Genomic DNA, 18,797 nt, shown 5'->3' on the forward strand with positions numbered 1-18,797 from the left:
CTTCAGACCCTGGGAACCATGAGAATACCTTCCGATACTTGATGTCCCATTGACTTGTATTGGTATCGGATATCGGTATCGGCGATATCCGATATTTTTCGGGTATCGGCCGATACTATCCGATACCGATACTTTCAAGTATCGGACGGTATCGCTCAACACTACTTATGATCATATGATTTGCTTTTATCACCACTGCATGAAATCTATATACTGTGTAGCCATATATTTCATTTCTATTCATGCCTCCATTTATTATTAGGTCATGATTGCGGATTTGTTAACCCCTTTACGACGTTGGGCGTAATAATACGTCCACTTCAGAATCCCTCCCTTTGATGTGGGCTCTGGCGCTGAGCCCACATTTTTCCCAGCACATGTCAACGGTTTTGAACAGCTGACATGTGCCTCAAAACAGCTGTGGGCGGAATCACAATCCACCTGCGGCTGTTAACCCGTTAAATACTCACGTTTCCGGGAAGCGCTCCGGAAATCCAGCCCATCGGTGACCCTGTCATGTAATGACGGGTCACCGATGTGTCGGCATGACAACCAGAGGTCTCCAGCAGACCTCTATGGTTGTCATAGCCAGATTGCTATGAGTTCCACCCGGTGGCTGGTGATCTGATCATTGCCTGTATGTAGCAGAGGCAATCATGAAGACTATTGAACCATGCCAAAAGTAAAAAAAAAAAAAAAGTTTATAAAAATATTACAAAAATAGAAAAAAATTATAAAATTTCAAATACCCCCCCCCTTCACCTCAAAATAAAACAATACAAAAAAAAGCCTACACATATTTGGTATCGCCGCGTTCAGAATCGCCTGATCTATCAATAAAAAAAAGGATTAACCTGACCGCTAAACGGCGTAATGAGAAAAAAAGTTAAAACCCCAGAATTATGTTTTTTGGTCGCCGAGATATGGCATTAAAATACAATAACGGGAGATCAAAAGATCGTGTATGCACCAAAATGGTATCATTCAAAACGGCAGCTTTGTACACAAAAAATAAGCCCTCACCTGACCCCAGATCACGAAAAATGGAGACGCTACGGGTATCGGAAAATGGCACCTTTTTTTCTTTTTTTACCAAAGTTTAGATTTTTTTTTCACCACTATATGTGTTTGATATCTATGAACTCGTAATGACCTGGAGAATCATAATGTCAGGTCAGTTTTAGCATTTAGTGAACCTAGCAAAAAAGCCAAACAAAAGACAACTGTGGGATTGCAGTTTCACCACACTTGCAATTTTTTTTCCTGTTTTCCAGTACACAATATGTTAAAACCAATGGTGTCATTCAAAAGTACAACTTGTCCTGCAAAAAAACAAGCCCTCACATGGCCATATTGACAGAAAAATAAAAAAGTTATGGCTCTGGGAAGAAGGGGAGCGAAAAACAGAAACGGGAAATGGCCTGGGGTGAAATAAGTAACAAGTCATGAAATTCTTCTAATACTCTGAGATGTGCACATTTTCCACACATCATACAGTCTCCGGCTATGGGAATATTCCAGCATCAAGTCTTCATTCATGCCTAGGTCACTGTCGCAGACATGCAGTCTCGGCCATCTGTTTGGATGGTACTGATATTCCAATATCCGGACACTTGGCATACAGCAGAATAAGGGGTGATGCATCACTGATGGCTTCCACTGTGCAATGAGCAGTGACACACACTGGTTTAGAGGCCACTCTCCCCTTATCGGTTAAAGCCGTCAAAGTTGCAGTGAACAAATGATCAGTGATTACCTGATATGTAAAAAAAGAAAGTGAAAAATGCATTAATCTCAGGTTGTATGGAGACTTAAAGGGCCACTGTCACCCCCTGCAGCCGTTATAAACTAAAAGAGCCACCTTGTGCAGCAGTAATGCCGCATTCTAACAAGGTGGCTCTTTTAGTTTTGTGTTCAGGTATTATTAAAATAAAGCGTTTTGAAACTGCAGAAATACCTGTCTTTGTCCACGGAGGCGGGTCTGAAGCCTCCTCTGTGAAGTGCCCAACAGCCGTCACTCACATCTTCTGGGGCGATGGTCGCCGCCCCCTGCACGCTGTTTTCTTTTCAAATTCGGCGCCGGCGCTGTGTAAATATTTGTGGGGCAGGCGCAGTAAGCTCTGGCTGTCTGACGTCACAGCCAGGCTTGCAGACTGCGCCTGTGCTGGCAGTGCGGCCACCCACCTCGGGACTCCCTGCCCCGCACTGTGTTATGCATTATGCACAGTGCGGGGCTAGGATTCCTGGGCATGCGCACTGCATGTCTCAGACTCTCACCCACGTCCCCGCCTTCCAGCCTCTGGCTATTCAGCTGAGCTCATCCTGCCGCCTCCTCCTTCTGCTCATAGCAATCGCCGGGAAAGAAACAACCTACGAAACTTGACTGCTAGCTGGCTGGAAGGCGGGGGGCGGGGGACGTGGGTGAGAGTTGGATTTGAAAAGAAAACAGCGTGCAGGGGGCGGCAACCATCGCCCCAGAAGATGTGAGTGACGGCTGTTGGGCACTTCACAGAGGAGGCTTCAGACCCGCCTCCGTGGACAAAGACAGGTATTTCTGCAGAGTTTCAAAACGCTTTATTTTAATAATACCTGAACACAAAACTAAAAGAGCCACCTTGTTAGAATGCAGCATTACTGCTGCACAAGGTGGCTCTTTTAGTTTATAACGGCTGCAGGGGGGTGACAGTGGCCCTTTAATGACGAAGGCAAGTCTGTAATAGTGACCTTCCATTAAAGGGGAGACTTGTATTATTGTTGTATATGGGGCTAAGGGCTAACAGGCAGGTGGTTGGAAACTATTTGGCTTTTCTGGCAGCTCAGAGCAATTACTGACCGCTCCTCCGAGCAATTCCCTTGCTTCCAGTGACTGCCCATCCACAGAGCAGCCTCTTCCGCTCTTTTTTGTTGACGGGTCGACCCTGTTGATGTCATGCTGATTGACAGCTGGTTCATTTCTACCTAAGTGTCGCTGCCAATCAGCATGACATTGGTAGTGACGTCCCGTCATTAGAGCAGAGCAGCCCGGAAAAAGAAGGACTGCTCTGTTGATGAGGTGAATGAAGCAGGAGAATCCCTTGGCCTCCAGAGGTCGTTCCTGGGCAGAACAGGCAAGTAGTTATTATTGATTCCATGGTGTGAACATGAGGACGGGTTACATACAAAACACAACTAGAGATTACAGAGAACAAACTGACAATGACAGACAGGTACAGTGGGGTGAGGCCCTGCCCTCGTGGGCTTACAATCTGCAGGATGGTGGGGAAGGAGACAGTAGATTGGAGGGTGGAGTTTCGGCAGCTCTGGTGGTGGTGTCACCTGACAGCGGGGTCAGTGCAGGCTGTAAGCTTTCTTGAAGAGATGGGTTTTCAAGTTACATCTGAACATTCTGAATGTGGTGGATAATTGGACATGATGGGGGATACTCAGGAGAAGTCTTGGAGGTGATTGGGTGAGGAACGTATAAATGTGGAGGAGAGGAGAAGGTCCTGTGAGGACCAGAGATTACATGTGGGGAGGTATCGAGAGATTGGTTCGGAGATATATGGAAGAGACAGGCTTTGTAGGTCAGGGTTAGCAGTTTGAACTTGTTATGTTGGGGAAGTGGGAGCTGAAGAAGAGAATAGTGTGGAGAGAGGTGAATTAGTCGGGCAGCAGAGTTAATGATGGACTAAAGAGGTGCAAGAGTGAAGAGTTTTAGCTGGGAGTCCACAGAGGAGATTGCATTTGCTGAGGCAGTAGATGATGGGGGCATGAACTAACATTTTAGTTGAGGAAAGGATGAATTCTGGAAATATTTTTGAGTTGGAGGCCGCAGGAGGTGGAGAGAGCTTGGATGTGCGATGTGAAGGACAGGACAGAGTAGAGGATAACTCCGAGCTAGAGGACTTCTGGGACTGCAGAAAGGGTGGTGTCGTTAATTGTGATAGGTAAGATGGAGGAAAGATGATGAGTTCAGACACTCCAGGATTCTGGACAGCAGAGAGGTGACGTCTGGGCCAGAGAGGTAGATCTGAGTGTCATCAGCATATAGAGGCTCCTGGAAGCCATGGGACTTTATGAGCTTTCTTAGGCCACAAGTATATATTGAGAAGAGTAAGGGTCTCAGGACAGACACTAACAGAGAGCGGGTGGGATGAGGAGGTAGTGTGGCGTCAGAGACACTAAATGTGCGGTTAAAGAGATGTGAGGAGATCCAGAAGAGGGCAAGATCTTGAAGTAGGAAGGAGTGGTTGACTGTGTCGAAGGCAGAAGACAGGTCTAGAAGATGTATAGAGAATTGTCAGCAGCTACCGGCCTGGTAGTCCTTAGCCCCATCCATCCATCCGCACATGTAATTAAGGTCCTGGATAGCCCCTGTAGTAAATGGAGGCTGGAATCTATATACTGTATATAATCGTCTAAGAGGCACTTCCGTCTATCTGTCTGTTTGTTTGTCTGTCACAGAAATCCCAAGTTGCTGATTGGTCGCCGGCAGCCGGCCGCAACCAATCAGCGACGGGCACAGTCCGGCTGCGAAATAGCCGCTCCCTACTCCCCTGCAGTCAGTGCCCCCCTCCATACTCCCCTCCCAGTCAGCGCCCGCCGCCCACATAGTGTTCTAGCAGTCTGTTAAACTGACTGCGTTACACCGCGGCATAACGCGGTGTAACGCAGTCTGTTAACGCTGCTATTAACTCTGCGTGACGAACTTTTTACTATTGATGCTGTCTATGCAGCATCAATAGTAAAAAGATATAATGTTAAAAATAATATTAATTAAAAATACAAAAGGTGCTATTCTCACCTTCCGCCGTCCACCGATGCGTGCGAGCGGCGAGGCTGCTGCCAGCTTCCGTTCCCAGTGATGCATTGCAAAATTACCCAGATGACTTAGCGGTCTCGTGAGACCGCTAAGTCATCTGGGTAATTTCGCAATGCATCAATGGGAACGGAAGCTGGCGGCAGCCTCACACGCATCGGAACAACTTCGGTGGACCCCGGAGGGTGAGTATATAACTATTTTTTATTTTAATTCTTTTTTTAACAGAGATATGGTGCCCACACTGCTGTATACTACGTGGGCTGTGTTATATACTGCATGACTGATATATACTGCGTGGGCTGTGTTATATACTACGTGGCTGTGCTATATACTACTTGGTCTGTGCTATATACTACTTGGTCTGTGCTATATACTACGTGGCTGCTATACACTACTTGGCTGTGCTATATAGTACGAGCTGTGCTATATGCAACGTGGCTGCTATATACTACATGGCTGTGCTATATACAACGTGGCTGTGCTATATAGTACGAGCTGTGCTATATGCAACGTGGCTGCTATATACTACGTGGCTGTGCCATATACTACATACTACGTGGCTGTGCTATATACTACGTGGATATGCTATATACTACTTACTACGTGTCTGTGTTATATACTACTTGGCTGTACTATATCCTGCACCCCGAACCCCCAACATCCAGCACCCCGAACCCCCGACATCCTGCAACCAATCAGCGACACAGCCCAGCCGCGAATTGACGCGGGATTTAAACCACGCTTCGCTTATTGGTCGTGCCCGGCCGCCCGCCACCAATCAGCGATATTGGCACAGGATTTAAACACTGCTTCAGTGATTGGTCTCTCACGGCCGGCCGCGACCAATCAGTGATATTGGCGCGGTATTTAAACACCGCTTCGGTCATTGGTCGTGCCTGGCCGGCCGCGACCAATCAGCGACAGGCGCAGTCCAGCCGCAAAATGGCGCCAGATTTGAACCACGCTTCGCTGATCGGCCAGCCGGGCGCGACCAATCAGCGATATTGGCACGGAATTTAAACCCCACTCACAGCGCGACGTATATACATACATACATCTTCTAGAATATGCGATGCGTTAGAATCGGGCCACCATCTAGTCTAAGATAAGTATTGAGACAACACAAGTAAGGCTATGTGCACACATTGCAGATTATTTGCAGTTTTTTAGCGTTTTTGCGCTATAAAAACGCTATAAAACTGCAAATAATCTGCATGCATTAAGCATCCCATCATTTATAATGGAATCCGCAATTTCTGTGCACATGATGTGTGTTTTTCCGCATGAAAAACGCATTGTGGAAAAATAATGAACCTGTTCATTAATTTTGCGGTTTTTTTCGCGGATTTCCCACTGTCTAATGCATTTGGAAATGTCCGGGAAAAACCGCGCAAAAGCCGTGCAAAAAAAACGCATGCGGAAATCTGGCAGAAATGTCTGGATTTCCACAGGAATTTTCTGCATGAATTCCTGAACGTGTGCACATAGCCTAACACAGACAAGCTGCATGGGAAAACACCTGCTTCACACTGCAGTCTCAATGTCCACCACAAGGTGGTGGTGTATAACCTCAAGTACAAAATAAAACTAAACTATTTGCCTGCTCTGGGGACAAAGCTGCCATAGCATAATGTGCGGTGGGTCTCTGGTCACTGCTGTTCTGTGTCCTACCAGACTGTATTGCTGTGGCTACTCTTGTTTATGTGCCTGTTTCCAGTTATCAGCCTTCTTGGGAGCCATATTTTTGGCACCTAAGGACTCGATTAGTGTCCTATGTTCTTTGGTTTTACTTTATTTGCTGCATCGTTTTTTTACTTTTGATTTGTGGTTATACACTGCCATCTAGTGGTAAACATTGAAATTTCAGGTTGTACATTCTTGTCTGGGTATTTTCCCATCTTGTCTGTATTCTTGTGGTTTTGAGGTGTCGGTATACTAATATCCTCTGTGTATTTTATTTTAAATGTATTAATAAACATGTGATCTTCTCTCTAACAAGTTCAAAGATAACAAAATTGTTCTTAGACCGCTCCAAACTGCTATATGTAGTGTAGATTTAAGTAGTCCAGGTGTAGGATGTTCCTCAATTCCAAATTAAATCCAGCCGATATTAGTTGATTTTCTAATTTGTGCCAAAAACACGTACAGACAAAGCAGTAATAAGTCTGCCCTTAATGCCGGTGTAAGTTTGTGTCTGGTACAGTTCAGACTGTCATCACGTATGTGACTAGTCCAGGCATTGGGTTATTATGCGGGTGGAGGTATAGTTCACTAATGAGCATTTAATCCTTATTATTTTTTACATAAAAGTGTGTCCACATTACTGGCATCATTATGGGAGCGGGCAGGTTTGGCCGACATGTCCTTTAATCACACCTTCATTGTTTGCTTAGAAAGAAATGGGAAATATATAGAAAGGAATTATAGGTCTCCTTGTCGGATCCACTTTTTGCTGCTGTCCAAAAAAATGCCTCAGCCCCTGAGATCTGCGACTACAGCCACCTATACAATGAAAAATGCAAACAAGTGGTTAGTTCCACAAAATGTTGGAAAACCGTCACATCACTGTATCCATGCTTCTTAAAGGCCCCGATTCAACCTTTGTTGTTTTTTTTTTTTATCTTGTGATATTAGTTGCAGATTTTCACCAGATTCTTCAAAACTGCGCACACGATTCTTGAATTTGGCGCAAAGTCAAAAATGGCCTTTTTTTCTCTATCTTAGGCTATGTGCACACGTTCTGGATTTTTTGCATTTTTTCGGCGGTTTTCCGCTGCAAATACGCTTACATTAAGCATCCCATCATTTTTTATGCATTTTGCAATTTTTATGCACATGTTGCATTTGTTTCCATGATAAAAACGCATCGCGGAAAATGTAATACACATATGTGTAATCCAAACCCTATCTTTAGCCCCAACCCTAACCCTAATGGGAAAATGGAAATAAATGCATTTTTTTAATTTTTCCCTAACTAAGGGGGTGATGAAGGGGGGTTTGATTTACTTTTTTAGCGGATTTTTATGATTGGCAGCCGTCACACACTGAAAGATGCTTTTTATTGCAAAAAATATTTTTTGCGTTACCACATTTTGAGAGCTATAATTTTTCCATATTTGAGTCCACAGAGTCATGTGAGGTCTTGTTTTTTGCGGGATGAGTTGACGTTTTTATTGGTAACATTTTCGGGCACGTGACAATTTTTGATCGCTTTTTATTCAGATTTTTGTGAGGCAGAATGACCAAAAACCAGCTATTCATGAATTTCTTTTGGGGGAGGCGTTTATACTGTTCCGCGTTTGGTAAAATAGATAAAGCAGTTTTACTCTTCGGGTCAGTACGATTACAGCGACACCTCATTTATATCATTTTTTTATGTTTTGGCGCTTTTATACGATAAAAACGATTTTATATAAAAAATAATTATTTTGGCATCGCTTTATTCTCAGGACTATAACTTTTTTTATTTTTTTGCTGATGATGCTGTATGGCGGCTCGTTTTTTTTGGGACAAGATGACGCTTTCAGCGGTACCATGGTTATTTATATCTGTCTTTTTGATCGCGTGTTATTCCACTTTTTGTTTGGCGGTATGATAATAAAGCGTCGTTTTTTGCCTCGTTTTTTTTTTTTACTGTGTTCACTGAAGGGGTTAACTAGTGGGACAGATTTATAGGTTGGGTCGTTACGGATGCGGCGATACTAAACATGTGTACTTTTATTGTTTTTTTTTTTTATTTCGATAAAGAAATGTATTTATTGGAAGAATTTTTGTTTTCTTTATTTAGGATTTTTTTTTTTTAACTTTTTTACATTGCCCCAGTGGGGGACATCACAGTAAAGTGACAGATCGCTCATCTAACACTTTGCTGTGCACTGTGTCAGATCAGCGATCTGACAGGCAGTGCAGGGAGGCTTCCCGGCGCCTGCTCTGAGCAGGCGATTGAAAGCCACCTCCCTGCAGGACCTGGATGCAACCCCGTGGCCATTTTGGATCCGGGCCTGCAGGGAGGAGGAGGTAGAAGACCCTCGGAGCAACACGATCACATCGCGTTGCTCTGAGGGTCTCAGGGAAGCACGCCCCCTCCCTGCGCGATGCTTCCCTATACCGCCAGAACGATGCGATCATCTTTGATCGCAGTGTTCCGAGGGTCAATGTGCCAGGAGCGGTCCGTCACATAGTGCTGGATGTTGGCTGCGATAATCAGCTGACACCCGGCCACGATCGACCGCGCTCCCCCCCCCCCCCCCGTGAGCACGGCTAATCGCGCTGGACGTACTATTCAGTATATGGGAAGTAGGGCCCACCCCACATGGACGGAATAGTACGTCCAATGGTAGAAGTGGGTTAATTTTTCAGATTTTTCGTGGATTTCCCGCTATATTATTGCATTGGGAAGCTCCGGAAAAAAAACTGAAAAAAAAAAATGCGAGAAAAGCGCAAAAAATACGCGTGCAGATTTCCTGCGAAAATAGTCCGGATTTGCTCAGGAAAATTCTGCTCACTTTCCTAAACGTGGGCACATAGCCTTAAACTGTTTTTGTGACTTATTGGCACCAAAAGTCACACGTTTTGCAAAATGGTGCAAAAATTGAGCCAAAATACTGGCATGCTCCAAAATTTGTTGGAGGGAAGACTGGAGATGAGTCGCTCCAAATTTTCCGCAATTGATCAATCTGGCTAAATCATCTGGAATCACTAAACTCCGGCCACAAGGCGGAAAACAAACATAAATCAAAACAAACAAGCACATATAATATAGACTTCAATACAGATGCAAATAGAATAATGAATTGGGTGCAAGCAAAATAAAAGGAACTAAACAAACAGAGAAGAACCAGGCACAAAGGTGATGAATGGGGGCCATGTGTGGTAGAGAGATTATTGGGGCATTACTGTCCATAGCAAACATACAAAAAGTGCTTTTCCTCATGTGTAAAAGGTTTTTAGAAGACATATAACAAATGGCGTAGTAGCTGGGACCCATGGGGACCACCGACACAGCTTGCTTTCTCCCCGACACAGCTTGCTTTCTCCCCGACACAGCTTGCTTTCTCCCCGTCACAGCTTGCTTTCTCCCCGTCACAGCTTGCTTTCTCCCCGTCACAGCTTGCTTTCTCCCCGTCACAGCTTGCTTTCTCCCCGTCACAGCTTGCTTTCTCCCCGTCACAGCTTGCTTTTCTCCCCGGCACAGCTTGCTTTCTCCCCGTCACAGCTTTCTCCCCGTCACAGCTTGCTTTCTCCCCGTCACAGCTTTCTCCCCGTCACAGCTTGCTTTCTCCCCGGCACAGCTTGCTTTCTCCCCGACACAGCTTGCTTTTCTCCCTGTCACAGCTTGCTTTCTCCCTGTCACAGCTTGCTTTCTCCCCGTCACAGCTTGCTTTCTCCCCGTCACAGCTTGCTTTCTCCCAGTCACAGCTTGCTTTTCTCCCCGTCACAGCTTGCTTTTCTCCCCGGCACCGCTTGCTTTTCTCCCCGACACAGCTTGCTTTCTCCCCGGCACAGCTTGCTTTTCTCCCCGGCACCGCTTGCTTTTCTCCCCGACACAGCTTGCTTTCTCCCCGGCACAGCTTGCTTTTCTCCCCAGCACCGCTTGCTTTTCTCCCCGGCACAGCTTGCTTTCTCCCCGGCACAGCTTGCTTTTCTCCCCGGCACCGCTTGCTTTTCTCCCCGGCACCGCTTGCTTTTCTCCCCGGCACAGCTTGCTTTTCTCCCCGGCACAGCTTGCTTTTCTCCCCGGCACCGCTTACTTTTCTCCCCGGCACCGCTTGCTTTTCTCCCCGGCACAGCTTGCTTTCTCAGGCAGTATCTGGTATCTCAGATTAGAGACGTGCATGTGATCTGATAGAAGGGTCTATGTCTTTGTTCCAGGAGCGTTCCTGGACATTATTGTGAAATGTGAAGTGTCGCGGGTTCTCCTCCTCATGCTGCTGCAGGTAAGCTCCACTACCATCAAATAATATACCACTGTCCAGAATAAAGATGTTTTTTGGGGGGTGGGGTGGGGAGGTGTCTGGGGGCATTTTATTAACCAGTGTTTTGTGTTTTCTCTGTAAAATCCCTTATGAGATCTAATTATTCAGAAAATCTTGTACTTGTCTGCATGATGGTCTCGAACATCACAAAAACAAATCTGGAGACTTTACAAAGAAAATCAATTAGAAGACTCCCCGGAGGGAAGAAAGCAAAAAACAAAACAATAAATCTGTTTTTTTATTATCATTGTACTTGAAATATCTTAATGAGTAAACGACTTATTGCTGCTTCAGCGGGGGATGGGGTGGGAGTGAATTATGATCCTGCCTATGTGACCGCTTAGATGCTGTATTCAACAGGGACAAAAAAAGAAGCACAAAACCGCTTCAGAAACTGTGGCCTGGCTGATCAGATAATTTGGTCATGTACATTGCTAACATTTTCATGTTTAGGGTATTGGGACATAATTAAAAAAGTCTGGTCCTTAGAAGATTGGAAGGTCTTTAAAATCAGATAAATGCAACCTTAGTTTTACAATAACCCAAGACATTATTTAAATAAAACTTGGCCAGTGTGTAGACACTGTGTCTGAAAAATATAAGTACACCCTTATAGTTTCCAGGAATTAAGAACCGCTAAGTGCTGCTAATCAAGCGCCCTTGATTTAATTGTTCACCAGCAAGTATGACGGCCTCTATAAAAGCAGAAGTTTGTTCAGTTTGCTGGTTTGGAGCATCCATGCAGGTATTAGCACAGTGCCATAAAGGAAAGATATTAGCAGTGTAATTAGAGAAGAAATTATTTCTGCCCATCAATCTGGGAAGGGTTAGAAGGCCATTTCCAAATACTTTAGAGTCTGTCATCCTACAGCAAAAAAGATTATTGACGAGTGGAAATCAAGAAATTTGACAATCTTCCCATTAGTGTAAGTCCCAGCAAAATCATCCCCAAAAATCGTACAATGCGCAGGAAATGACAGAAAACCGAAGAGCTACAGCTCAGACTCCAAAGGCATTAGCATGATTTGCTGTCATAAATTTGAACATATAATTAGAAGAAGATTGAACAAGTGTTGCTATTTTGGAAGGAATGCTAGAAGAAAGCCTCCTCTTTCTAAAAAGAACAGGTCAGCACAGCTAAAGTTTGCCAAGTAACATCTGGACAAATCACAACACTTCTCAGCAAAGTCCTTTGGGCAGTTGAGACCAAAGTTGAGACGTTTGGTTATAATGGCTTTCGCTAAACACTTTCTATCAGCACAAACACATCATAACAACTGTTATACACGGTCATGGAGAGGTGATAATCTGGACCTGAGTTGACCATGAGTTCCTCTGAATACCTAGTGGATTTTCGTCCCGCTACATTTAGCCCAACTTGGGTCTCTCCCTAAGGTGGCTAGCATATATGTATCTGAATACCTAAGAATTCTAGAGTCAAATTTAAAAAAGCTAATGCTTGGCTGAGTCACGCAATGGGGCAATGATCCCAAGCACAACAGGAAATCTACATCACAATGGCAGAAAAAAAAGCAAAGAATAAAAGGAAAGATACATGATGCCTACAAATCTTAATGAACTTAAAGAGGACTTTTCACTGGATTTTTTACATTTAGACTAAGTACACCCTCCAATTGGCGATGCTCCACTGATTCGGGAACATTTTTTTTTTCTGTGTGCCCCTATGATCCAAATTTATGCCCCTTAGTTATAAAAATTCAAATTTTGCCTTCACCTGCAGTTTTTTGATTGAAGTAGAAAAAAGTCCAGCTCACCTTAGTAGACATCCTTAGGTGTTCGCAGCAGGGAGAATGCTGTGTCAAAGCGTGGGAATTGAGAAATCCAGCCCAACGAACTTCTGATCAAACTCCGTCTTTATTCACAAGAGGTGCTCAGCAGAGGATAAAACAACATCAGCGTTGACAGTTACATGATATGCGACATCAACGCGTTTCAGGTGACTATGCTCCCTTAATCATGGCGCTGATGTTGTTTTATCCTCTGCTGAGCACCTCTTGTGAATAAAGGAGTTTGTTCACAAGTCGTTGAGTTGGATTTCTCATGTTTTGTTTTTTGATTGACCAGCATCAGAGAAGAAAAACATGACCGCTCACTGAGATGTTCTGTGGTACAAGCCCAGTTGGTTGAAAGGATGATTTGCATCTTTATTTCCAGGGAACATAAGTTTTGAACAGAGGGGCACAAACAGGGCACTCCCCCAGGGGCCCCAGCTAATAGCAGCAGACCCTGCATCGCACATTTCACTGTATCGGCATCCATAATGCCGATACATTTGAATGCAATGATGGAGGAGGGAAGCTGTCTGCCCTCCCCCATCATTCTCCCTTGGAATTTGATGTCTCAGCCATAGATGTCCATGCAAACACCGCGCGACGCACGTTACACAAGTCTGCAATAGGAGCTCGAAAAAAGCTGAAGAAGACTCCACTTTAGTATCATCATAAGATGCCTTGGCTCCAGTTTGCAAAAAAGTATGAAAAGTGGTCAGAAGAAGATTGAAAACTGGTGATTTGGAACAATGAGATGAAAGTCAATGGTCTAGCCTCTGATGGGTGCAAATGGGTCTGGAAGAAATAAGGGAAAAAGGAGCTAACTGATGGAGAAATTGAAAGAATTGTCAAGTTCAGTGGAGGAAGCCTGATATGAGGTTGTTTCACAGTCAAAGGCGTTGGATACTTGCTCAGGATCAATGGTGGGTTCAATGCTGAGCTATATGTGAGTATCCTACTTCGTACACTCGAATGCTATGGGTATGAAAAGGACGACATGGTGTTCTAGCAGGACAGCGACCCAAAGCATATGCCGATATTGGCAAAGAAATGGTTCAATGGCAATGAAGTAGAGGTGCTGGTTTGGCCCCCACAGTCCTCAGACCTCAACCTAATCGACACTTGTGTGTAGAGTAGAAGAAAAAGCTGTATGCATACCCAAGTGTGTCCAGCAATATTCACCAACACTGGGATTGTGTAGAAGAGATCTAAGATCAGATTTCAGTCAGGACATGCTTGAATCTGTGATATGGCAAGAATCTGCATAACTAATCATATGCAAAATAGTTGTAAGTCAAATATATGCATGAGATAGCCAAGATGATTGTCTATAAAGTGATGGTAGTCTCCTGTTTGAAGCAGTAGTGGATGGTGAGATATGGAGCCTGAAAGTTAAAGGGAACCTGTCAGGTCCCCCATGCCCTCCAACATTCACTGCCTAACTGTCCCTGTGTAATATTTTTCTGTAAATATCACGTTTAAAAAGGATTTATATTGTCCCCATAACATTATGGTAATGAGTGTTTTGGCCAGTCGATGGGGTGTTCGTTGCCCCAGACTAGTCAGCTCTCCTTCCATGTTATCACGCAACTGCTGACGTGATAACGTAATTTGCAGAAGCTGTTGTCATCGTCTGCTCCTGCAGATCTCGCGCACGTTTGCCGCACATTTTGGCAGCATCATTGCACATCTGCAGCCATGTGTACGCTCCCCGGCTTCAGAAGCGCACTGTGCTTGACAAGAAGCCATCTTCTGAACTTCCGATCAGGCGTACATTGCCATTGAAGCCGAGGAGCTGTACACCCAGCTTCTGAGGCGCACTGCGCATGACCTGACGTTCATAAGATGGTTCCCGGTCATGTGCATTGAACTAAGTGATACATCGCTGAAATCAGGGTCTCTTTTCCTACATTATGCTGCAGTCAGATGAGGTAGCAAAAACCTGGTGACAGATTGCCTTTAAGCTGTTGACCTAATAGTACAATAATAACAATCGGATAGCTCAAGAAATTGGAGAAAGGCACTGACTGAAGTAGGGAAACAATAATATCTCCACACATCATTAAAAGGGATGAGGATCTTGGCGAAGCTTTGGCGATAATGTAGCACGCTCCTCTAAACTGCCCCCTGGATAAAGCAATCTACCCGAAGCATGAGTGAGCAATCTCTCATGGAGCAGTTGTGTCTACCCTTATTACATAATTATCCCGTGTGTGATGTTCTGGGTGTTCCCCGCAGTATGTTGTGTGCTGATATAATATCCTGTCTCGCCTCAGCCGCCCCCTCAGAAGCTGTTACCTGAACACGCACAGACGCTGGAGAAATACGACTGGGAAGCCTTTGACAGTCACAGCCACGGTATGAACAGTTACCTGTCACTGCTAATATAATCCTTCGCATATGTGGACCCTCTAAGACCATGAGACAGACGAGTAATGAATAGCAACCCACCTCACATGTCTCCATGGAAGGATCCAGCAATCCATTGTACCGTGAGAGCCGCCATCCGCTCATTAGGGATGATTGTAATAGGTGAACCCCCTCATCCTAGAGAATACACCAAGCTGAGCGCCGGCCATTTACTACGGGTGACCTGGCCTAGTGTTTTCAGTGCTAAGTATGTGTAACCATCAGGTGGAAATGGCACAGCGCTAAGGGGTAACAGCCTAGTAGGGGGCACGGTCACACCTTAAAAAGTAATTCTGTTACTCCAAAAGCTCTGTTTAGACTGCTTATACAATCCCATTGGAGACTTAGCCCTTCTAAAACATTTACCTGCAGTATTGATTTCCCTCCTTTTAGCTGTACAGAAAATATTTTATTTCATGTGTAAATAAGTGGTCGTTGGTGCAAATATCCAGTGCGTTATTTTGCCCCGTAATCACCATGTTGCTCTCCTCCCCTTAGTTTGATTGACTGCTCTCTTTTGCCCAGAGCGAGCCTTGCATGAATCCCTGAGGTCCTGAAGCTGCGCACACTCACGGTGACGGTGCGGGTGCGCTCTCATCCCTTTCTCCTCTCTGCAACGCCCACTTGTTGCTCACACTCTAGCGAGCTGGCGGGATGATCGTGCGCCTGCACTAACACGTTTTGTGCCTTTTCGGCTTCTGCAATGTCAGGGCCAGGGTTAGTTCAGGCAGCCATCGCTCTGGGCAAGAGCTTGCTGTCAATGAAGCTAGGGCACAGCATGGTGATGGAGGAGGCGGAACGGTGAGCTAAACCTGGGCAGGCCACCAGAGGACTTCTCATTTACATGTGAAATAAAACATTTTTTCCTATATGTAAAGTAGGGAAACCTATACCGCTGGTGTGATTTGTATAGGAGCTAAGTCCCCAATGGGACATTGGACTTAGTGCTGACAGACCCCCATAATGGTGTCCTTAGACGGCCCAGTATTTATGCGTATGAGGTTGTGGGGAAAGATAGTTGTTTGCCAGACTCACCGCTTTCTAATGTTTATGGACATTTTTAGGGTCTTTGATGTAATATTGTACATTCAGAGATAGCAAAGGGCACACTAGACCCCAGTAAAGCATTTCAAAATGATCCCTGCTCATACAAAGAGAGCCACATACCCACATTGTATTCCCTCCTGTCATCGATTAGCATACATGCAGACTAAGAAAGCACTGTGAACCAGCATAAATGCTTGGAGTTGTATTAAGGATGTCCTGTCACTTGGGATAAATATGGTGTTTTTTCCATGGTGTAAATTCTGCTGTTCTCTTGAATCTGACATTGCTTTTTTAGTGTTTCTATTAAGGCTCAAACTTGTCAGTGTAAATAGAATCGGTCCAATGTTGTTCTCAAAATGTAGATCGAGTGTTATGCCAGCACAATGCGATTTTTCTCACCTAGCATCCATATGTAATCCATATGCAATGCAATTTTAACATCAGCTTATACACTATGGTTCCAAAGTTAAGGGTCACCCAGACAAATTTTTGTTTTCCATGAAATCTCTTACTTTTATTAATCAAATGAGTTGCCAAATGAATTGAAAATCTAGTCCAGACATTGACAAGGTTCGATAAAAAGATTTTTATTTGAAATAATTTTCTCCTTCAAATGTTGCTTTTGTCAAAGAATGCTCCCTTTGCAGCAATTCCAGCATTGCAGACCTTTAGCATTCTAGCAGTTAATTTGCTGAGGTCATCTGGAGAAATTTCACCCCATGCTTCCAGAAGCCACTCCCACAAGTTGGTTTGGCTCGATGGGCACTTTTTGCGTAACATACGGTCAAGCTGCTCCCACAACAGCTAAATGGGGTTGAGATCTAGTGACTGCACTGGCCACTCCATTACAGATAGAATACCAGCTGCCTGCTTTTTCCCTAAATAGTTCTTGCATAATTTGGAGGTGTACTTTGGGTCATAGTCCTGTTGTAGGATGAAATTGGCTCCAATCAAGCGCTGTCCACAGGGTATGGCATGGCATTGCAAAATGGAGTGATAGCCTTCCTTATTCAATATCCCTTTTACCTTGTACAAATCTCCCACTTTACCAGCACCAAAGCAACCCCAGACCATCACATTACCTCCACCATGCTTTACAGATGGCGTCACGCACTCTTCCAGCATCTTTTCAGTTGTTCTGCGTCTCACAAATGTTCTGTGTGATCCAAACACCTCAAACTTGGATTCGTCTGTCCATAACAATTTTTTCCAATCTTCCTTTGTCCAATGTCTGTGTTCTTTTGCCCATATTAATCTTTTCCTTTTATTAGCCAGTCTTTTTTTTTTAATCAGATATTTTTATTGATCAATAAGGATAATACATGGAAATTGCATTACTGTAAACATATGTATTTTTACTTTTTGAGAAACAATTTAGCCCCAAACCAAACTCCCATCCCCCCTATCCCCCACCCTTTAGAGACCTGACGTGAGCCGCCCCAGTTTGCTACATCATACATGGATAAAAAAGAAAAGGAAGATGGCATATCGATAACGCTCCCGAGAGGACAAAAGGCCCAAGAACAGGAACAAGGTCACTTAAATCAAGTTGACTCAAGCCAAGGATTCCACAACCTGTGGAAGAGGTCCATCTTGTTTCTCTTAAAGTAGATACTCTTCTCCAAAGCAATAATATAATCCACTTGCGTCATGAAGTCTCTTCTTGTTGGTGGCACTTCCCTAATCCAGAACTTGGCGATCAACTTTCGCGCAATAAATAGCAATCTAGCAATAACCATTTTATACACATTGTCAGTTACAATCTCTTCTACGTAACCTAGAACACATACCAAGGGATCTCGCGGTATAGAACAATTATATGTCAGTCCCACTTTGGTCACCCCACATTCCAAAAGGAGGATAGCCTGGGGCATTGCCACATCATATGGAGGATACCCGCCTCGGACTGCGAGCACCTAGGGCATTCTGAATTAGCTCTCAGACCAGCCTTGAATAACATGTGCGGAGTTCTGTAAGCCCTATGGATAACAGATAGTTGTGACAATCTCCCAGGCTCACTCATCGAGATTTTGGGTACGTATTCCAATATTGAGTCCCAACGATCATTGTCGATCACCCCCAGGTCATTTTCGCTCTGGCTCTAATAGGGTGCCCCTCTAAGAAAGAGAATAGAAGGAATTCATATATTCCCGAGATCGCCCCCTTCGTGCCTCCCCCCATAAGGATAAAATCCAGCATGAGGTCTACCTGAATCTCCACAGGCCCTCTCCTACACTGTGCCTGAAACGCATGAGAGATGCGGCTATACTGATACACCTCAGAGTTTGGCAGTAGAAATTCTTCCTGCAGTATCTCGAAATTCCTAATTCTGCCCCGATGTAAAATTTGTCCCATCCGAGAAATGCCTGCCTCCTTCCAGACATGGAATCCTGGCATCTGTCTGAACTCTTGTAGAAAACAGTTATTCCAGATGGGTGAGAACCTAGTAAGTGCCCTCACTCCCCTAATTCCCTTTACTTTGTCCCAGACCTTATGAATAAGCCTAATAGTGCAGAATTTAGAACCTTTCTCCCGGAAATGTCCACCCTCCAGACCCTCACTCAATACCTTCAACCCCATCAGTGTCTTCAGGCTACAGGGTGCCCGCGCCCCACCAGACTCCTCGCCCCATCCCCTAAAATGCTGACACTGTGATGCCAAAAAGTATAACCAAGGATTAGGGAGCACCAACCCACCCTCCGTCTTTAGCCTTTGTAGAATTTCCTGTTTAAATCTGGGGCTTTTTCCTCCCCAGATCAACTCACCAAACAAGGA

The 18,797-nt window shown here is 44.6% G+C and overlaps 1 protein-coding gene across 1 annotated transcript in view; it reads left to right on the forward strand.

Moving 5' to 3' along the window:
• LOC138647795 (40-kDa huntingtin-associated protein-like) overlaps positions 1–18,797 on the forward strand; it is a 64,405-nt gene that overhangs the window by 25,148 nt on the left and 20,460 nt on the right. Inside the window, exons 8-9 of the mRNA XM_069737057.1 lie at positions 10,673–10,737; positions 14,843–14,924. Coding sequence (XP_069593158.1) covers positions 10,673–10,737; positions 14,843–14,924 — 147 coding nt within the window. The remainder of the gene's footprint in view (positions 1–10,672; positions 10,738–14,842; positions 14,925–18,797) is intronic.

The sequence above is a fragment of the Ranitomeya imitator genome, chromosome 8 (genome assembly GCF_032444005.1).
Source record: "Ranitomeya imitator isolate aRanImi1 chromosome 8, aRanImi1.pri, whole genome shotgun sequence".
Taxonomy (NCBI): domain Eukaryota; kingdom Metazoa; phylum Chordata; class Amphibia; order Anura; family Dendrobatidae; genus Ranitomeya; species Ranitomeya imitator.